We start from the raw sequence: 25,567 nt of genomic DNA, 5'->3' as shown, positions 1-25,567 counted from the left end.
CCGTCACAGGGAGCCACAAAAGAAACACAGGAAGCAATTTAGGAATGGCAAATGACTTTATTTTACTTTTGTTCAAAAAACAAAACTGTGTGTGACTCAATATGAAATCTATATGCATAAAAATAAAAGCCCATGATTTTTTTTGTTCTTTTTTTTTTTGCAATACGCTTGTCACTGCTAATTCAAACCTTGATATTCCTTCTCTTATAAATAAGGACGTAGAAAAGGGGAATGAGGCACGGGCCCGGCCTCCCTGCTGGCCGAGGACTCGTTTGGCATCAGAGATGGACAGGGCTGAGGGGGGCTGTCCCTCCCCCACTGCATGAGACAGAACATTGGCCCTGTACCATTCTTTAACACACAAAGAGCAAAATATATCTCACACACAGAAAACAAGTTTTCGAACACTGGATTGCATGAGACAGGCACACAGACGATGTGAGGCAACAGTTCGATTCAACCTAGTTTTGGGGGGGGTGCCAAAACGTGCAAAAAAGTTCAAGGAGGGGAAAAATAATCATAACAACGACAAATCTGACAGGAAAGCATCCAGGAGAAGAGCATTCTGAGATTCCGGGCTGCTGTGAGATCTCTAGCCCAGCTGCTGGAAAGAAACCAGTGGCCCAAAGCTTCTCAGCAGAATAGGGATGGAAAGTTCAGCATTGGTATGAGTAACAGAAGATAACGAGAATACAATTCGATTCATTACACCATGTAGCCAACGGGTGGAGCTACAGAATTAGACATCAAAAGAATCCATTTGGATACAGAAACTGACCATCTGTGCAAAGACAATGTGTGACGCTACTACAGCTCACATCTCAGCAACATACATATTGTTCTGTTGGTGTGAATGACACTGTCGTGTGTGACCCGGTGAGCGGGAACTGGCTACCCTGTCAGACGCGGTTTGCTACAAATGGGTCAGAAAGGTAGCTATATGAAAGCAGGCAAAAAGCGCTCGAGCATCACGTTGGGCTGCGACGTTTGGCCATCCGTTCAGCATATCGTCGGTAAACCACAAGGAGTCCACACTTAGACGAGGTAACGCGACTACATACGCATCATGCTTCATTTTAAAAAGGCATCCAAACAGCAACACAACACAGACCATGCAACTCAAAAGGCAAGAGCTTCCCCAAGGCCCGCCCTCACTCTCCCTACCCCCAACCCCACCATCTCCCAGGCTGCATAGGTCGGTCTGGGATCCATTAAGATTTAACATAATGGAAACGGCACCACGGGCTGGACGATGACGGAACTGGTTTCACTTTCCTCATTGGCAAACCACAAAATAAGTGGGCATTTTCACACTCACAGACAATCCTCTCAGCTGACCCACTGCCCTGCTGTGAGCCACACAAACATCTTCTGCTTTAGATCATCCATTTTCGATGGGCATGTTCGCATCACCCAGAACAAGACAAAAGCAGAAGAAAAAAATACCAAAATTCCATTTTCATATGACTAACATTACCAAGAACATGTTCCTCATGTTGAATAGCAGCACCTGACAACTTCATTCCCTAAAGCTCCACCTACTTCTGAAAGCCACGCCTCTTTGCTGAAGCCCCTTTTCCTTATTGGATAAGGATGGGAGAGTAAATTCACATTCACATACAGAGGCCCTTTGGGAGTTACTCTAATGAAAAAGGAAAGTAAATAAACAGTCCATCAGACAGGACAGACAGGGCTTTGAAGAGCAAAGGCGGGTTAGGGGACATGAGGTCACAGAAGTCCTCAACTCTGAACGGGCATCCAAACCCTGACACAGTCCTTGACGACCAGCAGCAAGACATCGCAACAGAGGTGTATCCTCTCAGTCTCTCGCACGCAAACACAGTCACACACAAAAAATGCTAAGAGGTCAGAAAAACCAGTTCCAGTACTCCCGACTCGTTACCGACAAACATTTATCAACGAAGGTGGAAACTCCAAGCTGGCGGGATGGAAGAGCAGAAACAGGCAGACGGCGATCCTGAGCCACAGGAGCAAATCGCAGCTACGCTGTGGTCTTACACATTTTGGGGCCCCCATTTGGAGGCTGAGACCCCCAGCGGCCCGAGTGACCGGATGCTGGGGGAGCGCCCTGGGGTCCTCACAGGAGGACGAGGAGAGAAGCAGACATAAGTACATAACAAAAAACAAAACCCAAGTAGCACTGACCTGTACCCTTAACTACTCCCCTAACCCAGCAACCACGTTCGTACAAGAGTCAACCCTCCCCATCCCTCCCCCACCCCACTCATGTAAAAACGAAGTCTGTAAAGGACGAGTCTGCTGGACTGCGGACAAGCAGACATGGACCGAGGTCAGCGAGGTCAGGGGGGGTCAGTGGGGCCACCTCACGCTTTGGGGCTGCTCTGCTGCCGCCCCGCCCTCTCCCTGCCCTGGTTTTGGTGTCGTTCTGCTGTTCGTCCACCATCCGCTGGTCCGTTGGCGTCTCCCGTCCAGCCCCACACCCAGCGGAGGAGGGGGGCGGGGGGGACAGCACTACATGAACTGGATCTGTGGAGAGAAGAGAGCCTCAGGGCCGGGAAGCAGGAGAGAGGCAGAGCGAACAGGATCACAAGGCTGATCCGTTCTCCAGCACAGATGGTGTTGTGAGGCACTGAGGAGGGGGGGTTACCTGAGGTCCTGGGATGGGGGCAAAAGGGTTAGTGGGTCTGAGTACAGGCTGGTTGTATACAAGAGGCTGCGGGGCCAGCATGGGGACCCCAGCCACCTGGCCCATCTGGGGCGGCACCTGCAGGCAGAGAGGAAGCAGAGTCAGCAGCGGCACGCTGACAGCAGGGATCACCTTGACCCAGCATGTGAAGGGAGTGCTTTGTTAAAGCCCCCCTCTCTTACAGGGCAGGAAAGGCGCCAGCAAGCCACCAGGATGGGAGTTGGGGGATCCCACCTCAGTCATTTTCATTACGTTTAGTGATACTAACTAAAAACCATGAAGTTAACTCTGGTGACATCACAGGTTGGGGGGGGGGGGGATCCTCACCATTCCATACACAGGCACTTGAGGCGTCGTCATGGGAAACGGCATGGGGGCGGGAGCCTGTGTGAAGCCGGGTGAGAGAGAGGAAGCGATAAATCAAATTGTACAGGCTTGGCGTTAATAGCATGCTAAAGGCTAATCATGCCTAAGTGAAGGACAGCAGGGCTTCCTGGGGTGGCAGTGCCGATGCTAATGCTAATGCTAATGCTAATGCTAATGCTAACACGAACCACTTACAGGGTCTGACTCTGCCCTGTAAACACGAGGACTCGAGTCCTGTTGCCCCTAACAGGGTGACCCATAAGATGGCCGGATACTTCAAACATCATCCAGATACAACAAACAGACTGATGTCACGTCACAGTCCTAGAGGGCGGAGGATTCTCCTAGACCCAGGCGCAAAGTGCAAATAAACATATTGTGACAGGTGCACGAGTCATTGTAATAATGGACACGACAACTCTTTTAAAATGGAAGTTGCTGTCTTTATTAAACAGCCGCTAATGGCTTAATACTAAAAGCGGCACAGTGGGGCTACACGATATCACATCACGATTACATGGTCCACGTGCAATAATCACCAATGCTTCAGAAGACGGGCGTAAACGTTTGTCTACATGCCGTTCAGTACTATACAGATGTTAACTTGTGCCCTCAACTTGAAAAGTAGATTAGTAGTGCGTCTGAATTAATAATAATTAATGATTATTGTGACACCCAAAATTTAGTAGTCTGTATAAATTCGGCATACCCTGGTGTTTATTAAATTCGGTTAGTGGGGTGCGCCATGTGCTACTGTTTTGGTAAATCACACAAGCGATAAGTACTGAAGTGGCGGTGAAGAAAGGGACAGCTCAGCAGCCACAACATCTTTATAAAGAGGCGGTATTGTAGGTAAACAAGGTAAAAAGACGTCGGTACTTTTTGCAGTTTAAAGACTGACATATTTATTAAACATAAGGACACGCTAAATTTATACAGATTACTGTCTTTTTGGCACCACAATACGCCTCTCATTAATATTTTAGGTGCACTATTAATCTTCGTCGGTGTAAGTAAACGTCCGCATAGTGCCAAAATGCCGGCGTCTGAACAAATGTTTACGCCCGACATCTAATGCCCTGGTGAATACTGCGCATGTGCCATCACCTACTGACCATCACATTTATGTCAGCCAATCTGGACAGTGGGTGGGATCAGAATAAATGATTGTGAGGTGCACAGGTGGAGCGCAGAAATGGTGATTGCCACGGTGATTACCACTCATATGATGTCATATTGCCAAAACGACATTGACTGTCAATTTCGACTGAAACATACAGCCACCTTTAGCGTACAAGCTTTAACCACAAACGCAAAGGTGCACAGACAAGGCTGAAAGGCAGTTCTGCCATCTTATCAGCCAACGAACACGCAGGGAGAATCTGAGAAAAGCTCAGACTTGCTGAGAAGCATGCAGACAAGAGCAGAAACGAGAAGATTAATCAGGCTCGGTAAACAGAGACGGGCAGCAGCAAAACATGTGCAGACAGTGTGAGGAAGCTGGTCCCCAGAGTCAGGGAGCCAGAGCGGAGTCAAGTTAGGTGCCCCGCCAGCGAGGCGGCAATACACAGATGTACATCTACAGCCTGCATGACTCGTCTGGAATGCAGCAGGAGCAAGACGGGCCGCTGTCCCAAATGGGCCCCACAGGAAGTGACATCGCTAGCATTGCTACACAAATATTTGATGGTGTACTTACGTAACCAGCATAGAACATTCCATTCTGCAGGGTTAGGAGCGAGAGAGAGAGAGAGAGAAAGAGAGATGAACAGATCGGAAGGGGAGGAGGTGAAGGGAAGAGGGAGAAGCGGAGCAAGGCAGCAGGGGAGGAGGAAGCACGGGGTTAGTGACTTAGTGACAGAGAAGCCTTACGGCGTGTTCAGACACGAACAGCCATCTTTATCCCTTTATCAACACGCTGCGCCAGGCGACGGTGTGACAGACGCCTGATTGGTGGCTAGAGCGTTGCGTTCCCACGGGCATAGACACGCTTGACTGTCACGCGTAGCTGCACATGCTGATTAACCTGAACTGCTTAGATATCATTCCCAGCTATCTATAACAGGCTAGAGTGAGACTTTCTTTTTCAAATTGACACCAGGCGCCTGGTGAGCAAGTCATTTGAGTCTCTGTGGATTACAGAGTTTACAGAACTGTAGCAAGTAGGAGAGCAATCACCATGTGTGCCAGGGGCACAGGCGCAGGTGCCATGGGCGTGGGGGCCCAGGCTGTGGAGGCGGGGCCGCCTAGGGCTTTCGACTGCCATCCGGTGCCGCCCGTGAGCTTCTTCTCGCCTGGATGGGTCCACTGCATGTCCGGCCTGGGGGGGGGGGGGGGGCAGACAGAGGCAGTCAGCAGAACGTGTAAGTAGATATACCCACACCTTAACCCCCCTGTGCCCCTCCAGAACCAAAACTACAAAGAACAGGCAGTGATTGGTGCCTCACTTTTTGGCTGAGGATCCTCCAAAGTGCAGATCTGTGAGAAACAGTGGGGAGAGCACAGTTGAGGGCCAGCGCTAAAAAGCCACCACTTGCGCGTGTTAGCATTAGCCACTGCTAACACATGGAGGGAGGAGGCACTTACTGCCCACGAGGCTAGCCAGGGAGGAGTCCAGGTCACTCGGTAGCAGCTTGCCTCCCGTGTACAGCGGCATCATGGGAACCTGGTTCTGCGAGGGCAGTGTGGGCTTCAGTAAATCACCTACAGGACACCACCGGAGGGGGGGGGTTATTTCCACACAGCGGACAAGTACAACCACAAGAGAGAGACGGGCGAGAACCTCAGGGACCATTAGAGCTGAGAGCAGAGTAGCCAAAAGCCCATTAGAAACCCCCAGTCAGAGGGTAAAGGCAGTGCTGTCACTTCCTGCCCAATGGCAGTGAAAGAGAAAGGAGACAGAGCGCACAGCGTGATTGAGAGGTCAACACCCCCCCCAACAGCCCCCAAAAAGCCCAGATAGATGGGGGCCAGCAGAGGCTCGGATTCTCCGTCTGTGGGCCATGGCGGGAGCAAGCGGTAGCATGAAGAGACAGCGGGTGCAGGACGACGCCCCCTAGAGCTAAGAGTGTGCAGTAGGGGCAGAGGGCACCCAGGCTGCTCTCTGGATTTCATCATGTATCCATTAATTAACTTTTACCAGCAGCAGGTTCCGCGTCATTATTGGCCGCATTAGTCCAGAAAACAGCGTCAAAATCTACACTGATGGCGTTCTTGGGAGCAGTCTGCTGGATAGGGAGGGTCTCCAGACCTGGTGGACAGAGCAGGCACACTGGAGGTCACATGGGAGGTCACATGACTGCACACCTCCACCTATCAGAAAGACTCCTCCTCACAAAGCCGTGGTCCGCAACAACTGTGCAGCAGGCTGACACACACACACACGCCATGTTTACACCTAGGAAGCACCACAGATGTCCATATCGGAAATCGAGTGCTGTCAGACTTCACATCTTGCGTGAATCAGTGTCAGTAGTGACTCCATTTAGTAACAGGACCACAAGGACACATCTGTGACCCGTACACAGGAAAGGAGGAATGATGGAGTCCTGAATCAGATGATCTGAGGGGAGAGAGACGTGGATGCGGGAGCCGCCCGAGGGCCACTCACCTCCCCAGGCATTGCTGGGCATGGCAGAGATGGATGGGGTGCTCTGTATCGCAGGGATGAAGGCTGGCTGCAAATCGAACAGGTCGCTAGTGAGGTCTGGGCCGCTGTGGGTGGGGGAGTGGCTGTCAGCTGGGCATTGACACCACCACATCTCCGATGGGAGCGGCACTGGCTCTGCCCCAAAATTGACCCCCCCCACTACACCCAGAGTATACCAGTTGGGGGTAGGTGTGGATGTGGAGAACAGATCCATGGCAGCACTGTGGTTGTTGGTGGTGCCTATAGACTGTGAGCTGGGGGAGGTGGAGGAGGTCTGCATGCGAATCTCCTTCAGCCGCTGGTCCTGGAGGGGTGGAAGGGGGACACCAGCTAATGATCAAATTAAAACACTGGCCCATACAAGGCTTGCGTTCCTCTGACTTATGTCTAAAGCACACCAGGACAACGGCAAAACACTAGCAGGAACCAAGGCCGACAAATCACTGGCTCCCGTCAATCGTGGAAATTTGACACAACAAGAGGTGAAGAAGGTTGACCCGACCAGAGCGCTCATTTTCACCAACTAGCTTCACCGCCAATTTGACATGCTGAATCAGCCAAAACGGCACCGACTGCACACACTGTCCTGGCCGTCACCAACTCTCACATAGCCCAATGACCTCTAATGCCCTGAAATCACCCTGGTGAGGGGTGCGTGTTTTGAAAAAGGATGAAGCAGCCACACGAACCTTGAGCGCCTGCAGCCTGGCCTGCTCCTCTTCCAGCGCCTGCTGCTTCTCCTTCTCATCCACACGGCTGAAGGACATGCCGGTGCTGGACAGTGAGGACACGGCGGTGGACAGGGTGGAGGCCCTGCGGGGGACACGGCAGACGCTGATGACAAGTGACTGGGTTCCCCAGGTGACACCAGGCCCTTTCTCCAGCTGTGTCACCAAGATACACATCACGGCCATTTCCATGCCTTTACCTGCTAGCTGCAGTGAATTCCTTTATCTTCTTCCCCTCCAGAGAGGCTAGGTGCTGCTCAAGGGCCTCCAAGAGGCTGCTGGGGGCCTGAGGAAGGAGAGGGAGTCAGGACACACGCATGCACAAGAACACGCACACACACGCTCCATCTGCACCCTTCAGACACTGCTTTCCAAAGTCCCTGCATCATATGGGCAGAATAGCCTCACCTTAACAGCCTCATGGGAAAACTGTATACGATACAGAAGTGAGGGGGAGGGGACAAATGAGGTGAGAGCGAGAGAAGGAGGGTGGGGTGTAGCACACGTGATTGGATAGTGCCCTGTGCAGTCATGGGAGGTGAGGCAGCCACTCCCTCTTTAATAAATTCTCCTAGTCTAAAAATCCAGGACTGTCAAATACTATTAACCAGCAGCTATACCCTTAGAGTGGCCCAGCTCACACAGCATAATTGTCTATTCCCCGGGGCGACCATCAAAAGCGGGCAGAAGCTGGCCCTCTCAGTCAAGGAGGCAGTGCCAGGTGCCAGGCGTAAGCTGGCACTTTGGAAAACGAGGCGTCCCTGAAGGCGTGCATGGCCGTGCGAGGGGCTCGACACCAGGGTAGAAACGATGCCCTCCAGATGCCCCGACACAGCAGGTACTGATCCGAAAGGGCTGCCGTGCGGCTCTATCGTGGGGGTGGGGTCTGTCACGACCTGGCCAATAAAACCAAGCCTTCTGTGCATTCTCTCATGTGATGTGGCTAAAACTATGAAAGCAGCTCCTGTATGAATCATGCTGACAACATGGTTCTAAAAGAGCGATCCCGTATATGGATCTGGAGGCCCGGGACACATACCAGCCTGTGCGACCTCACAGCCTAAAGCCATACAGCAGAGACTGGCTTCTTCTGCATTACGAGGTCTGACCAACTGATGCAAAATTGCTCAAGCCTTTTCCCTTGCAGTGTAAACATCGTCACACAGACATCGATGGGGGGGGATACGTTTCTCCCCCAGTGTGGGGCCCCTAAACCACTAACAACCAGGAGTCCAGGACAGGTTCTCCTAATCTGTGAAAGCGTATAACCTATGATGCGCTTACCTTCTACGGTAGAGGGGAAAAAATAAAATCAAACATACCGGCAAAAATATGAAATAAAATAAGCCAGAAAAGAAGGAACTGAGAGGAAATAAAAGACGGAGAAGGAAGGTGTCTCCAGCTGTCTCTATGGCTGCATGTAACACAATAAGCAGCTAACGATGTGGGGTCTACACACCGCAGAGATGCACGGCAGTCATGTGACCATGCTAACTGCGTGCTAAGCTACGTGAGCCTGAAGGACTGCACGGGTAACTCGACACGTTAACGTGCAACACGTGCACACCGGCCACACTGAGACGGACCGGGCATCAGAGGGTAAGGGACGCACCCCCCCGAAATCCAGAGTGTCAGAGGAATAGGTGAGTAGAAAGTGAGAGCGGCGCCAGCTGGGCCACGTGGAGGGGACGGCGATAGGGAGGCGCACTGACCTGCGTCAGATCGGGGATGTCACCCTGATCAATTCCAACTTGCTGTGTCACAAGAAGGGCGAACGGAAACCAAAACGAAAAACAAAACAGAAAAAACAGCACAGAACCACAAGTAAAGAAAAGAAAAAGGGGAGAAATAAAGAAAAAAAATACAACAAAAAAAAGGATCGTTACTTCATGCGGTGACTGTAAACAAACAAACAAAAAAACAACAACAGAAACAGGGGCGGCGTACTGACATGCTCATACACACACAACACACACGTGGCCGGGACTGGTGTAGTACTGGGCTCACGGTCATGTGACCCCGGGGCTCTGGACTCAAGAGGGCAGTCTGCCACACTAAGTGACATAAGCACTGGTATTGGGTGGGGGGGGCGGGGGGGGGGGGGGGGGGGAGACATGGATAATGACCTGCTGTTCCCTAAAGTGAGGTGACTGACCTACTTCAGCCCCGTTATAAGAACTCCAACCACATGAATGTATCAGAGTGCTGGTTCAGCAAATAGCTGCAGCCCACCGGCGCAGAGAGTTAACAGAGGCCTCTATGGGAGGCTGTGATTCCTGTGGTGAAGGTGAAAGCTCAGACAGCCGTCTGCCTTACTGGCCTGTGGGGCGGGGTTATATATCAGCTGCTCCGTCAGGGAAATTCCCAGAATAGAGGTAATTTTAAACTAAAAAAAAAAAATAATAATGAAAGAACAAGCCTGTCTTTTGTTCAGGCAAGCAGTGAATCACCCAGCAGGATGCGAGCGATCATCTGCAGCACCTGCAGCCCCCCCACAGGGACCAGGAGGTGGCAAGAGACTCGACAAAAGGTGCTCCAGAAATAGTTGTAAGAACCTCACTATGTATCAAACAGCGACCTTCTCAGATTTTCACACAAAGATCACCCTGCTGCACCTCAATAAGACCCCCAATGGGGACACAAAACACTCAGTTAAGTCTCACACACACACAGTCAGTAGTTTACATGCACAGCTAAGTCCAGCTACGGTTATAGCTCAACTACACCATTTAATCGGACTATTGTCCTTGTCCCAATGTACATGCATGGGAGGTGAATCGATTTATTGATCGAAGTATGTTTGACACCCCTATGATAGGTGGAAAAATGGCTTCTTTCAGCTGGTTCGTATTGGGCTTAACCTATTCCGGTTGACCTATTACGTCACAGACGTAAAAAAAATTTAATTAATAATAATGGATGTAAATAAAGGACAAATGAAGTGACAAGTCTTAATTGTGATCTGGACGGAAGAACAGATACAAGATCAGGGTAGCATATGAAATAAAGTTTTTTCTAAAATATACTATGGGAGCACGGTATTGGAATTTTTTTCAAATATTGCAATGCGATTTTGTTGTGATAAATATTGGGGTATTTGTGAAACATTAAAGGAATTAAACATAAATTTCCCAGGAACCCGTCTAGGAGTGATTTAAATAAGTATGAAAATGATTACGATTGTCTCAGAGAACATGCTCATGCAAAAGCAGCGGAAGTGAACTTTAAACTGATTTTTAAACATACTAGATAATCTTGAAAAGGAATAATCATCAAAAAAAATTTCCTATGATAGAGTACAAACGTTTCAGTGAAACTTGAACTCCCTGCATTATAATATCCATACTGAAGTGAAAGTAAGAAAAAGCCTGATCTTAATCTAACTGACTAGCGATGCAAGAATTGGATGTGCATAACATGTGATGTTGGCATTAATATCACACGTCCTCCAGTCCTACTACAGCCATTTTTTGATTTTTTGGTACAAAATACCCTGCTTCGCGCTGTGATGTACCAAAAGTACAGTACCTGGTGTGGTGGAAAAGCACCCTTTATTTAAGTTGTAGATTGGACAGCTTTATAGCGCTGTAAATTTTGTACGTGCAACACGTCCTCTACTACACTCCAGGCTTCTTCTGTGTACCGGCTTCTTCTGCTAATTCCGAGTCGTATACATGCAGGAGTAAAACGACTCCTGATCACATTATCTGGGTGTCTCACGTCCGACTTCGAGAAATTCGATTTAGTACAATGTCATGTTTATATGTACTTTAAAAGTCTGGTTTTAGTTGGACTAACACATTAATTTGATTTTCTTAGTGTGCATGTAAACGTACTGAGTGATATTGGGCCCCTGGTTTGAGGACAGTCAGACTGGGTTTGGATTGGTCCCTATTGTGCACATGGGGTCAGGCCGTGAGGGAGGGGGCAGTCCTGCACCAGTCCTGTACGGGAACTCCGCTCCGGGAAGAAAATGGGTCAGACTGTACCTCTGCCACTTTGAGGAACTCGGACAGCTTGGTCATCCTGAGCAGGAACCTCTTATAAATGTCCAGGGCGTCTTTACACTGGTTCTTCTTCATATCAAAGTATTTCTCTGAGGGAAGACAACCAGACGAGGCAGAATTAAGGAAGCCATCCCACGCACACACCCGACACATATGCACACCCGTACACCTGAAGGGGGAGCCTTCCTACCCAGCAGGTTAATGACGCCCTCGTTGTAGGCAGCGAACAAGCGGATTGAGTCCTTGAAGAGGAGTACGAAAGCGGCATTGATCACGCCGTTGGTCAGCTCGTTGGGGTTGGCCTAAGGGAGAAGGGTGAGAGCTTCAGCTTGTATCTAAAACACACACACACAAAACATTTCCTGTCACGGATAGAAATACATGGATAGGTACATTTACAGGAAATTCCCATTGAAACCCTATTCACCATAATTCCGAAACTACAAAAACGCAGGAAGAATAAGATCAGGCAACGTGCCCCCACAAGACAGTGAAATGCATCCAATCCCATGCAGGCAGGCGGACAGACGGATGCACGCTGAGCCACGCCAGAGCCGTGCGAGCGTAGACACGCCCGCGTCGGGCCACAACCACTACCTGGAAGTCCAGCAGGGCATCCAGCTGGTTCTGGATGATGGGGAGGGTCTTCATCAGCTTCTCCGTGTTCATGGTGCGCATCACTCCATCCACGCTGTTGGGAAGGCAGACGGAGCAGAGTCAGGGCCCCCATATTGCTCAACGTGGGCATCCCCCCAAAACAATAAGGCAGTAGGGGATGCGGTGAAGAAGAAAAAAAAAAAAAAAAAAACATTCCTTGCTGTTGGCTCTCTGTACCATGCAGGTGGAGGGAAAGCAGCATGTGCGTGCATGTATGTGTGTGTGTGTGAGAGAGAAAGAGACCCTTACCATTGTCAAATTTTCATTTCCCAACCATACCAACCCCACACTTAAAGACTGTGAGAGGGGACTCATGCAAGCCCCCTGCGGGGCAAATCTTCAGGCCCCTTACCCTCTCTTCATCTTGGTGAAATCCACCGCCACCAGCCTGTAGGAAAGAGCTTTCTCGTTCAGGTACCGGCTGTAGCGTCGGATGAAGGTGGACATGTCATAACCTGGGGCAGGAGAGAGGGGGTCAGCGAGGTCTTGGATGGCGCTTTCTTGAAGCCTAACAATGTTTAAGGTGTTGTGCGATGAAACGAGCCTACCTTGTAAGGCCCCTTTATCTAGGAAGCTGTTCAGGTTGAAGAGCGTGTTTCGCGAGGCCAGATACTGGATGAACCTCTGGAAAAGAAGGACAACGTGTGACGAACAGCAGCACGGCCCAAGACCTGGGAATGGTAACCACGGACATCTCTGGACAGGAGTAGGTGGGTTTTGTGTGGTAATATCACGTGCTTACTTAGAGGACATGGTGTACTGCTGCAAAGGATAGAGTCACACAACCGAGAGGGAGAGGAAGAACAGCCAGGGATATTGCAGGATGTCCACACAGGAGAAACAGAGTCACAGTTGAAGATCTTGAAAAACCAGCAACCTACATAAACCAGTCAGGTGCAGAGGGTTAGGGCTCCTGGACTCTTTGTGGACACTACAGAGCAGCTGTACACTGTGGGCAAGAGGCCACCCCGGCCTGCACTGACCTCTCCCCCATTTGGAGCCAACAGGTGATCTAGTGTTACAGTTGCTTAGACTAACTGTCTATCAGTGGCAGGAAACAAGCTGGACCAGAGTATCAGCCAGGTGAAGGGGAAAAAAAATCAATACAGTAACAAACTCCACTTAAAGAGCAAACACTCCATTAAAGGTGCCATGAACGCCTGCACCAGCCCTCTTTCGGGAAAAGCATGTACGACAATCTTAGCGACATTCATGTCTCCTTGATGTACAGTGTTGTAATTAGAGCAATTTCCACTTAAGCCATGAGAGGTAGAGGTTACGTGACCAAGTGAGATCACTAACTAATGTCAATAAAGGGAGGTCAGGGACCAAGGGGAATAATATAGAAAGTTCACAGAAAATGAAGAATTGAGCAGAGCGTGTTGGGTTGGTGCTTGGGAGGGAGCCCAAGACCACAGCCTCACATTTGGTGAGACACGGGGAAGAACAACTGGCTGGGTTGCAGGGAAGGCAAAAAAAAAGAAAAGAAGAAAAACCAGAGGCTCCAGCAACATCATTAATCTTTCAGAAGCAGATCTCTGACAAACAGCTGGGAGCAGTACGGCCTTTCTTCGGGGCAGAAGGCAGAGCGGAGCCAGGCAGCCAAGCGGCAGGTAGACTAGCTGCGGACGCCGAGATGGCGTGCCTCGAGGAGTGCTGAGGCCGCCCCGCTGCATGCTGGGAAACACTGCGTTCACCTTCCAGAATGCAAACGGCACCAGGCATGTCTCAGTGGGGGAGGAGCTAGTAGCCGAATCACAGGGAAGCGGTGCATTAGATTTCCACGGTGTCCTCATCGGACCTGTAAACTGCATGGTGAATCCGCCATGTACAACCTTCACATCTAACTCTGCTCCAGAACCAGCCAAAAAAATAAAACCCAGTCTCTAATGTTCCTGGTCCATGAAACCAGGAAAAACTCATAACTGGACATCACGAGCACAGTGATGGAGATTCACGGGGGCAGGGCTGAAACATGGAGTCTATGAAACACTATCAGCCAACTGAAAGAATTGTTTAAAAATACAGGGCCAGAAATGGAAGCTATTACGGGACACTTTGAAGAGGGCTACAGAAAACGCTTCTTTAAATAAAGGGAGCCGGGAAGCATCTGGAACAAGCAGAACAGTATCGGACCAAGCGTAACAGGACACCCTCGAACCTGAAGCCAGTCATTCACATGACTGACTAGATGACGGTGCCAGTATGGAGACCTGGTGGGGGGCGTGTGTGTGTGTGAGTAAGGGCACTCACATGCTTGTCTGATGGTGGGGAGGGTGGGGTCACCGACTACTCCTCACAGAGGTCTAGCTTTATCTTCACTGCTCAGGACTGGGAGGGTCTTTGCGTGAGGCAGCATTGATGTACCATTGGCTGCCCACCTGCCCTCAAAAACTCTCAATAAGTGTGTGCTCCTTCGTGTGCCGAGCTGATTGTACTGTGCGTGTGGGGAGGGGGGATGCGGTTCGCCGGCCTCACCTCGTTGCCATACATCATGAGGTGATGGGTGGTGATGAGGGCCTTGAACACCACCACCCAGCTGCTGTTGGCCGTCCTCTCGAAGAGCGTGTCGGCCATCTGGGGGATGTTCACGTTCATCTCACTGGTGCAGTGGATCAGGTCTGTCACAGACACAAACACACACATTAACCTACAGCCCCCTCAAAGCTACTTATTTTTTTATGAAGCTTTTCTATTGCAGCTCCATCCCATGAGCACATGGGTCAACACACGACTGATAAGAAAGTCAATGTGTGGTACAAGCCCTGCTGTTCCTGGTTTCCCTAAGCAAACATTTGTACAGCTCTGTGGCATTTCGCTCCTGGAAAGAACCCAGCGTTCCCTTCCACATGTATGAACGGACATGTCCTATAAGCTGGGTCACAGCGAGGACAGCCAGGCCGTCACTGCCACTCGGAGACTCGATGCAGAGACTGGAGTTTAATCGCCCGTGAAAAGAGTTGCTAATATCGCCTGACTCCCTGCAACGCTGTTTTTCTATGGCCTACATATGTGACAGGACTGGAATGACGGAACTGACAATAGGTGGTCCAGGGACACACTGTTATGACCTGAGCCAGACGTCACTAGGGCATCATCAACCCTGAATCAGCAGTCTCCATTCGATGATAAAGCCTTTCACACATTTCGGTGATGCCCTGCTGGGACAGACTGAAGGAGGCCGTATGATACACAGTCTAACAGCACCCCCAGCTTCTGGTTAACGTTGAAATCTACCTGTTAAAGATTTTCTTATTAGGTGCTTGATTGTTATGGATTCCTCCATTAAGCCTGGGGTGTGGGGGAGAAACAGTGTGGGATGAATAAATCAGCCTGCTGGTTTACCCTCCCTAGACAAGGCGGAGATGCCAGCCACATTGCTGTGAGCTGTTACCATTATAAAGAACAATTAAACAAATATAGCTAACACATTCAACACATATGGTGTCACCATCCAGTCATACGGACGTCAGGCCAGAGAACCCGCCCACCGAACACAGCAGTGAGCCAGTCCCAGGACGAGTTGCTGTGTGAATCGGTTCCTCGCAGAACTACAGATTCATGGGCAACCAAGACCCAGAGCACTGGGGCTGGGGGGGCTTCACTCTGAACGTAGATTACCACAATACAGGAATTCAGCTTTGATTAACCTATTAATTCACAGAAAGACCATTATAACTCCCAACTCGGGTATGCAATGGTGATTTTGGTAATACTACTTCATGTAGAGCATATTAAAACACAAGTGCAGGGACCCCTTAACTCGGCATATCGATGGCAACCTATACAACTTCATCAATCTTCCTAAAATCACTTTCACATTACATTAAAGCATAGGCAAGCTAATCCAGCTCGTAACATGGATGTTCACTGAAAATGCAGTTAGCTGGTCACAAGCTTGAACACTGAGGAGCCAATGTTTAATAATCAGCATGAGCTTTGGATTTACACTGAGGATTCGCCCTCCAGGACAGAGAGAATGTGCATCTCAAACTTAAAGCTGCAGCTCCTTCCAGTTGCAATGGAAATGGACACACTGCTGTGCCACTAGTTGTGTTGTGTGTGTTTTCCATAGACTGCAGTTTTGGCAAAAAATGCAAATGTGACACAACTCAAATATGACTTATTTTCGCACTAATCTTACAAATGATACGTGACGAATCACTGATTATCAGCCATCACACCAACTATCTCCCTGCTACCCATATAGATGGAAAAGTTTTTCTGATGAGCTGACCTAAAGGACCAGTTCTCGATTCAAGATGCACATGATACCATTTTAAAGTGGAATCCGCTCTAAAACATGTAATTTCAGTAAAACACCCAGCTGTAGAGCTAGCATAAGTGAGCCGGTTTGGAACAGACCCCCGGCCCCCCAGCACGTTACCATATCACCCAGGCCCATAAATCAGGGATCCACGTTCCTTTTCTATCTGAAAGCCTATAATTACAGCCAAAATGGGCTGTTTCAGCAGTTTTGCAGCGAGGAAAATTACATTTTTCACAACTTCTAACTAGCCAAAAATACACATCTCACCCACACATACGCAGAGTCAATTATTCTCATTTCTCCCTTTCTTCACTGTTAAGGTTATATGTTGTTAAAGTGTCAACTTATTACACCTTTGTAACATAACATGAATCAAGGCCAGAACATCTTCACATCAGCAGAAATTCACATAGACATAGGTATGCCGAAATGCCAAGAGACGATGCAAATGCATAGAAGATGCTTAACCCAGCAAACATCAGGATATTGGGTCCAAAGCCACCAACATAACAAGTGACCCCCAAATAACTCCCCCATCCCAAAAAAAAAAAAAAACATCCATCACCAGTCACCTCAGCCACTTCGAATGTGACTGGGGAAAAAAAAAAGCAAAACATCAAGGGACACCTTGATCAGTCACTTGTGGAATGAGACAAAAATAGGCATGCTGGTTTGCCGAGGAACATCCCCACGCCTCCTTTTCAGGACCGGCAGGGAAAAAGCACGTCATTCTCATCTTTGGACTCCTGACGTCAAACAACCATAAGGAGCTGGGAGGGCAGGGAAACGGAGGAGGCCAGCCACTGACAGCCTTGCTGCGCACTGGTAGCAGATCAAATGCTGGTGGTGGAGGGGGGGGCATTCCAAAAGGTGCTCGATGAGTCGGCGGCCCGCCAAGAGAACCGCTTTCAAAATAAATAAATAACTGAGATTTAATTTAAGTTCCACCCTCACCCCCAAAGGGACATCAGTGACGAGCGCTCCCCAGCTGACGCACCGGGTTCAGATGAGGCCACCGGCAGCACGAGTGCTGGCCAGGGAATCAATCTTGGATGCGTCTGAAAGGTCTGCAAGTTCTTACAGCGTTACAAAAAGCTGTGATGTTTACAGTTATTTATTTAGTGGGCAGGTGTCATTCGTGCCGACTTTCAGATAAGAGCGAATGACGTCGACGGACGAGGAGGACGGACAAAAAATCTGCATCCATAGGCTGCAACGCACATATAGTGGCACTGCTTATGAAAGATGTTAAAAGCTCTATTTTATGGATGTAGAAAAGCCAGGGTGGCAATTTAAGATGCGCATATATCTTCATAATAAGAGGAGGAGTATAGATGAGGACATCAGATTGGTGCGAACATGCAGATTATACGCACGTGTACAAGCACACTCTGAGCAACGGTGATGCCCATCGCTAATGAAGAGCTTGATAAGCTCAAGTTACGTTCAGCAAAGTCCATAGACACACTGGGTTTTTTAAGAAGACACATAAGGACACAAGACAAGAGTCCCTGCAGGAACACGGCAGCAGAACACAAACCGCAATAAAACCCTAGAAACATTATATTTAAACATTTTCACAGAGTAACTATGAACATCTGATAGTTGTGCTGGAGTGGAGACTCTCCCGGGCCCACCGTATTAGACGAGACGGACAAGTGACCGTTTAGCACGATGACCGCATGTGAAGGCTGGAGCTACTGTTTCATCAGCACAAGTATGAACTTACTAGCTGTTCCCACACTGTCCGTGAATCTATAACACACACACATGCACACACATCTCTTCACATACCTATGGTAAGAGACTAAACTGCAGCTCTCTGCATTTATTTGTTTGGCCGGTGTTTGCATCCAAGGAGACTATTGCTACCTTTTTCTACTGTTGGATTTTTCTTGAAACCCAAACTGCCCCAGTAACATTCTTGGCCAAGGAAATTACAGCTAAGCCCATCCTGGAATTTGAACATACAACTTAAGAGTACAAGGACAGATTTCTATTCAAGCTACCCATGATCAAGAATGCATAACAGGAAAGAATGAAATAATACAGCAGAAGCTGTATTTAATCAGTACCACAGTCGAAGTACCATCTTGGTATGTTTTATTCTCAAACCATTAACATCTGTCTTAATATTCATTCAGTGGTTTGGCTCCGCAGGGTCCAGGCATCCACACTAGGGCGTCTGTGTATCATTTCACTGTCCTCTCTGGCTTAAGGAATATTACATTTTCATGGTACAATAAGTGATAAACACTCATACTTGGGGTGTGGAACCAAAGAGGAAACCCGTGAACAGTGCCAGACAAATATAACCCTGTTGGCAATCTTAAGCAGGCTCATTCCTCCCCCAGCGCTGGCACTAAATTCACAGGTTTATCGTAACAAGTAACCAGGGCTGCTTCAGCACAATCTGGAAAATAATGCTGTGTGCCAACTGTTCTAAGCAGCTGCCTAGTGCTTACTGAGCTCCATGACAACACTTCAGAAACGTTACAGGGCCCAACCTTTAAATGTCACTGCCATGCAGAGACAGCAAACCGGGCCAGGATTGTATCAGATCGCCACGCAGAGGTATGCTAATAGGAATGGACACGTTCCACCCAGATTCATTACTCTAATCCGGCCGAACGTGCCGCTGGTATTCCAGACTCACCTTTACAGACAGCGAGAAATAAAACTGACCCAAAATAACGAACAAAATTCTGACTTCAAAACGTTTGTCACTAGATAATTGCTTTTTCATTTACCGCTATCAGGTTTTCATAATTTAAGGCACAGAACACATATCTACGTCTGGCAGCTTACTAAGATGTTTGTTATCCTTAAGAACCAAAAGACATCAGTACTATCCATCGCTCTGATTACATAAGGCCTGGGTGTCCCAAAGCAGTTATGATAAGGGCTGGTATGACAGCCTAATCATTCCAGCAATATCACACTGCAAAGTCACCGTGGAAATAACTCCGGTTCATTCTGGCTGCCAGGAACTCCACTACTCTATAGTTATATGCATCTTTTTAGAATATCAGAGACCCTGACCAGAGTGACACTTAGCTGGTTACCTTAAAGGGTAAGTGTGTAGCTGGAGGCAGCATACTGACTATGTGTATTAAATGATTCAGTCGTCACAGAAAACCCACAGGAGCTTACGAAGCGAAAGTGTTCTGTACTTTTAAACCCGAACATTAAGAAGATCTGATTTATCATCACATTAAAGAGAGTCACACATATTGTGGCTGTTCTATAAACACTAGATTGAAAAGCGATAGTGTAGCGTGCCTTTGGGGATCCTAAGCGTTTTGGGAGACCTTGCAGACAACGTCCGATTCGTATTTAAGCGGTTTGGTGCCTAATAAAAAACGAACAGCCGAGTAGCTGATGCAAATATTTTTTCTGTATTAAATGACAGCAGTTACCAGTGTCTCGCTGAATATTAGCGCTGATTTGAGGAGAGATATTTAAAACAAGGAAACAATAATCGTTCAAAATAGGATCCGGGATTGACGCAAAAAAATCAAATGTTAAATCACCATCAACTTCTGATCAAGACAAAGCGGGTGTTTGTAAGTTTAATGTGATATACACATTCTTAGGTTCGATAGCATAATAAACATTTTGAAAGGGCATCGGTGTAGCAGCCGAGATGCCGAGGACAAGGCAAAGCGGAGATCAGTCACGGAAGGTCGGTGTTAATGGGATGAATGAGCACCACAGCTGTCAGCAGCACTAACCAGGCGACTAGCTAAATAAGACCGCCGGTTCGGGCGCCCAGTGCCGCATACCTAGCATACAGAAATTAGGGTGGAATGTAAAAAAACGTGGAAAAGCTACACCCCTCTCCCAAAGGCAGCTACCCTAGGCAGCAGCTCACCAAGGTCTGAGCCGTCTGGATCTGACCCGACAGCATCCAGCTCAAGGTGCCGGAGCGATTCAAATGATCTCTCATTTTTGGCGATGATTATCGATGAAGAAAAAAATTATCATTTATTCATGAAAGCGTCCAGACAGTGTTACTATGCGCATTTATCACACTGGATCTGGATGTTCTGTACTTGGGACTACCGGAGTCAAAAGACGGGGTATAATGATATTTCAAAACAAAAGAAAAATAGTTTAATGTGACACCCGAGCCTGGAGATACTCACAGTCGAGGTGCTTCCTCTTGGGCCCGCTGACTTCGTGCGTCGTGGCCTTGCATACTGCTTTGCTGATGGCGGAGCCGGTCATGCTGTGCTGAGCCGCCGCGATGCGATCCGTGATGGACTGTCCCGACATCGTCCGTCCTGCTTCGGCACGCTGGCAGGCCGGCTAACGCAGTGAAGTCTCGCTCCGGCTGGATTCCCTAACAGGCGCAGCCGGAAGGAGGGGGGGCGCGGTAGTGCTGTTAGGGGGGTGGAGGTCCCTCTCTTTCTTTATAAGTCCCGGGGAACAAAAAGCGAGAGGAGGGCGGCACGGGGAGAGCAGGCAGGAAGGGGGGTTACGAGACGGCCTCCAGCTCCAAACGCCGCTAGCTGGTTAGCCTCGGCGGGTTATCCTGACTAAACTAGTAAGTCACCTGCACTTGTTAAACAGGTAGCCTTTTCACAAAATAAAGATTACTCTCACTGATAAGCCGGCTAGCTTTGCGAGACACCCGGGATACGCGGCCCCGAGGCTGAATGCCGAACAGAAGCGGTAGCCAAACCGCCCCCCCTCCCCACCGGCGCAGATTAATGAGGAGTAACTACCACCCGAACGGGCTGGCGAGCTGTCAAGGTGTCCGTCGGCGCTCTCCGGTCAAAGTGCCAGGCGAAAGGAGCAGATATGGCACAGGGAGCGAAAGCGAGCCGCCAGCTACATCTCACGCGTTAGCATGCTAGCCAGCCGGCTGTCTCGCGCACGTCTGAGGAAAAGTGCAAACGGCCGCGAAGCTATTTGGTCGATTTTTTCACAAGCAGCTGTCCCGGCGTCCAGGGTGATACATGCTGGTGAGCTGAGAGCTGGCTGCGATAAGAGGCTATCTTTCACATGAGTGCCGCCGCCTCTCCGATACCAGGGCAGGGAACATGAAGTTGTTTTTTTTTTTTTTTAATATATATAAGGAACTAGTAATTCTCGGCCGTCAGCTGTTCATTGTTTAGCCGTTTCGGTTCTTCTACCTCCCCCCCGTTTCCTCGTTTCTCTGCTTCTCGTTATTCCGGTGTGTAATAGTGTATTACGCTAGACAAAATGGCTCCGCAGGAATCGGGTGACCATATCGGGGGAGGGGTTCATCGGGTCTCAGTGGTGGTTATTGGGGGGGAGCAAGGTGGGAATGTGATCATTAACGGCTATATTTTGTGCTTGACGGTCCAGGCGAAAAGAGACCCCCATGCATCTCATTGCTGGTTTAATCAGACCAAATTGCGCCAGCCTGTACATTATGCCTGATTTTCAACTTTACTCAACTAAACGTCAATGTCACGCTTGAATTTTGTCGCCTTTTATTATAGGTGCCAATATTTGACAAGCCTGCTCCCTTGGATGCGGGAAGTGTCTGGGTTGACTTTGGACTATGACATTTCCATCCCGCTCCCACTTAATTCGTTGCATTGCAGCTTCTCGTTCAGTCCTTGACAGCGTAGAATGTGCATGAAGATGACTGTCATTAACAGGCATCTGTGTATATGATTGTATTGCATTGCAAATTCATTATTGTCTTTTTGCACCAGACTCTGGTTTTGGCTATTTAAACAGAGAATTAACGTTGCGTGCCTTGGTCGTTTTCATAAGTTATAAAATGAATTCATCTTACCTCTTGAATACCCTTTTCCACAAAAAAGGAGGGTTGCCAACTCTCACCAATCTGGCGTGACACTCACGCTTTCAGACTGTCACGCGCATGCAAGATATTTTACAGCAAATCTATATTATTCCATTACAAACCAAAAATTAGGTGCATCGAAAGCGTTGGAGTAGTTTGCAAACCATACAGAGTATTTACAAGGTAATAAAACTTGTTACATGCATGTACGTGCGTGTAAATGCATGTGTATGCATACTTGTTTCGAATTAATAATCTCACCCCAGCCAGCTGACCAAAGTTGGCAACCCTGAAAACGTAATATGTCAGACGCAAGTATGGTACTATACGAAAATAAAACTGTTCACCTGTATGTGCTTCTTAAAGGAAATATGAGTACATTAAAGTAATTCTGCAAGTCCAATGATAAATACGATTTTCGGAGAAAAGAAGAAAGTAGCACAGTCCGGATTACGCCTCCAAACCAAGCGGTTAACAATAGGTTTAGACATAGACCTACGCACATTCCTAAGCGCTCAGTCAGAATCCCTCCAGAAGAGGAAGTAATGACTTGTCAGAACCGGTTTTATAAAATATTGTTTCTCCTGTACAAATTATCTTTTTGACTCCCGACATATTTACGGAGCCTTTATAATGGTATTCTGCTACCACTTTTGAACGAATAAGAACGCCAATTTACTAAAATAGGCAACAGTTTACAAATGTTAAATGATAGCATGTATGGTTATAGATAAATGTGGCAGAACATAATGTATCATATACTGAAATCGTTCGAAATAAACCTTTATTGCAAGATGCAGTACAGGGCTTAAATAAATACGGAAAGCAATACGGCAGCCCCATCTAGTGGTTTCACGGAGCCTGACATGAGTATCCATAGAAACTGCAAGCACTAGTAGCCCTTGGCAACGGAAGTCACACTCCTTGGTTCTTTGAGTGATAAGGGAACGCGTTCACCTTTCAGACGGCGTGGGAGTTGTATCCCCTCTCAATTTCATGACTGAAAAAAATTATACATACGCCATAAAACAATAAAAATGTCTTGTAGATAAATGTCTTGTGCAATCCCTAAAGCCAACTAATCATTCTTACTGTTGGTACTTAGGATGCGTCCTCGCTCTTGGTGTTTTGAACTGTTAGTGCATTACCGTATTTAATTAGATGGTTATACGCTGTGGTATCTGTGTGTGTCTATTAATAACCACTAGGGGGCGTAGTGCATGCTAATATAATTTTAGACAGGATGGTTTGTTTTAATAGTATATGTATGAGATAGCCATGTTAATAACACTGTGGCTCATGTAATTTCAGAAGCCTGGAAATATGTGTTTATTTATCAAAGCAAAGTACCAGAAATAACATAATAAAAGAAAAGTAACCTGCCATGAACACTGCAACAAGCTGCCTGTTAATAATGTGAAGCCAACACGACTCAGAGTTTCAGACAGAGCAATAACTGCACTGCTGAAAACTACTTGTGTTTATTCACGTTCATGAATAGACAACAACAGCTCAACCAACGAGGACATCTGATAACAAAGCTAATTTTATCGGATTACGGTTATGTATGGCTTCCCAGTGGGCCTAAATGTCATGCACAACACATTGACTGCACCGAGTCAAGCAGAAACTTTCTCCGTTTACATATTGTATAATTGCGTAATTACACATATTGATTAAAACACCAACAGCATGGCGTGGAAGATAATATACTGCAAATGCTACTAATATGACAAAGCACACTCCGCATTAATATCCCAGAAAAGACCACTTCACTGTGTGTAAGTAGGCTACATTATTTAAGGTAGAAAAGTAGATTACATATCTACTGAAAAGCATTAGGACCACATAACCTAATACTCTTCCGTACATATCAGAGATTTAGGCGACAGAAATTCTAAACAATTAAATCAAATTTTTACGTATACCATGAAGAGTGTGTTTAAATGCTGGGATAAATTTCCAGAATACTTAAGCAAGTTTTTTTCTACACACATGCATAACATGCCTCCTCACATTTATTTGCCTTCATTTGTTAACTGCAAGTACATATTTATTTTAGTCACGAGATACAAGAGAAATCATATTTCATTCTCTGAAATGTCTGATATTTTTAGTTTGTGACAACAGTGAGCCATGAAATTATACAGCAAGTGCATCAAGCGTCAGTACACAGCAATACGGTGTTAGTAATTATTGGCGCAAATGAACCCCCTTCCCCCTCACAGTTTATAGATATTGAGCCTCCGAGCTGGCTAAAAATATCCAATGGGAAGACTGCAAGCAAACGAACTGTTAATTTCTTAAATTCTCAGTCTTCAGTCATATAGACAATGCCTTCCTGGGGTCTGATTAAGGAAGGTACAAGTGAAGATCCATGATATGTGAGATATATTTAACGTAAAGCACGCTACTGCGTCGGGCACTGTTATAGCACTCAACTATTCACTCTGGCAATGATGCCCCTTCTCAGTCAGTCACACATCTCATGAACTATCCAACCATCCATCCATCCATCATCTTCCGCTTATCTGAGGTCAGGTCGTGGGGGCAGCAGTCTCAGCAGGGAAACACCAGACTTCCCACTCCCTGGCCACTTCATCCAGCTCCTCCGGGGGAATCTCGATGCGTTCCCAGGCCAGCCGAGAGACATAGTCCCTCCAGCGTGTCCTGGGTCTTCCCCAGGGTCTCCTCCCAGTGGGACATGCCCGGAACACCTCACCAGGAGGGTGTCCAGGAGGCATCCTGACCAGATGCCTGAGCCACCTCATCTGGCTCCTCTCAATGCAGAGGAGCAGCGGCTCTACTCTGAGTCCCTCCCGAATGACTGAGCTCCCCACCCTATCTCTAAGGGAGAGCCCAGCCACCCCGCGGAGGAAACTCATTTCGGCTGCTTGTATTCGCGATCTCATGATCTAGATATTTGCAATATATTATTACATGTCTTATTGCAACATAACTCTATCACAAGATTTTTCTATATTCTGTTCTCTTAATGACTGTTTCTTATCAAAAGATAAAGACATTGTCTACTGATCATTCTCTTCCTTTAAATCTCACTTTTTCTATTTTTGGGAAACAGCAAGAAAGACCACGTACCATTCCAGCTAGACACAAATAGTCATTTTCCGTGATCTATCTAATTCAGACAGACAGCCCACCTGAATAGAGATGTTCAGTCTGCCTCTGTACTGCTGTGCTGTAAGGTGCTACTAGGAAGGCTGGTTCATCAGCCTGCATTGACTAGGCCTTGCTCAGGTCCATAACATCTGCATGTATTTATCATGGTGCTGTTGCCACAGTGAACCATCTCCCCTTTCGGGTGTCGACGGATGTGGAGCCTCTTAATCACGGGTGGTATAATTCTGCATGCAGATGGACATCAGTGTTATAAGTTTAGAGCCCCCTCTCAGAAATCAATGCACTGTGCAGCCTTG

General features: G+C 47.8%; 1 protein-coding gene across 3 annotated transcripts; it reads right to left on the bottom strand.

The window, feature by feature from the left end:
• Positions 1 to 37: 37 nt before the first annotated feature.
• Positions 38 to 22,542, bottom strand: si:ch211-200p22.4 (phosphatidylinositol-binding clathrin assembly protein). 3 transcript variants are annotated; one of them, XM_049028116.1, is made up of 20 exons: positions 20,494 to 22,541; positions 14,554 to 14,696; positions 12,624 to 12,699; positions 12,428 to 12,530; positions 12,016 to 12,109; positions 11,609 to 11,720; positions 11,401 to 11,507; positions 9,124 to 9,165; positions 7,612 to 7,697; positions 7,373 to 7,496; positions 6,860 to 6,987; positions 6,645 to 6,748; positions 6,174 to 6,284; positions 5,621 to 5,737; positions 5,482 to 5,512; positions 5,213 to 5,354; positions 4,734 to 4,757; positions 2,996 to 3,052; positions 2,630 to 2,746; positions 38 to 2,508 (listed from the first exon to the last, which is right to left on the bottom strand). In XM_049028116.1, the coding sequence occupies exons 1-20, from the start codon at positions 20,621 to 20,623 to the stop codon at positions 2,494 to 2,496; spliced, it is 1,863 nt and encodes a 620-aa protein (XP_048884073.1). In that variant the 5' UTR covers positions 20,624 to 22,541; the 3' UTR covers positions 38 to 2,493. The 3 variants fall into 3 exon arrangements, with proteins under 3 accessions (XP_048884073.1, XP_048884075.1, XP_048884074.1); XM_049028118.1 differs by lacking the exon at positions 6,174 to 6,284 and having other exon boundaries at positions 20,494 to 22,542; XM_049028117.1 differs by lacking the exon at positions 4,734 to 4,757 and having other exon boundaries at positions 20,494 to 22,539.
• Positions 22,543 to 25,567: the final 3,025 nt, after the last annotated feature.

Source organism: Brienomyrus brachyistius, chromosome 10, assembly GCF_023856365.1.
Source record: "Brienomyrus brachyistius isolate T26 chromosome 10, BBRACH_0.4, whole genome shotgun sequence".
Lineage (NCBI taxonomy): Eukaryota > Metazoa > Chordata > Actinopteri > Osteoglossiformes > Mormyridae > Brienomyrus > Brienomyrus brachyistius.
Note: the sequence above shows the minus strand (reverse complement) of the source record. Positions and strands in the feature narration are given on the sequence as shown.

Bases quoted from the DNA above. Each gene is read 5' to 3' on its own strand.
- si:ch211-200p22.4 (XM_049028116.1), bottom strand. From the start codon at position 20,623: ATGTCGGGACAGTCCATCACGGATCGCATCGCGGCGGCTCAGCACAGC. The intron at 7,497-7,611 runs GTAAAGGCATGG...TGTCCCCCGCAG, and splicing joins GAATTCACTGCAGCTAGCAG to GGCCTCCACCCTGTCCACCG. The intron at 6,285-6,644 runs GTGAGTGGCCCT...TCTGTCCACCAG, and splicing joins GCCCAGCAATGCCTGGGGAG to GTCTGGAGACCCTCCCTATC.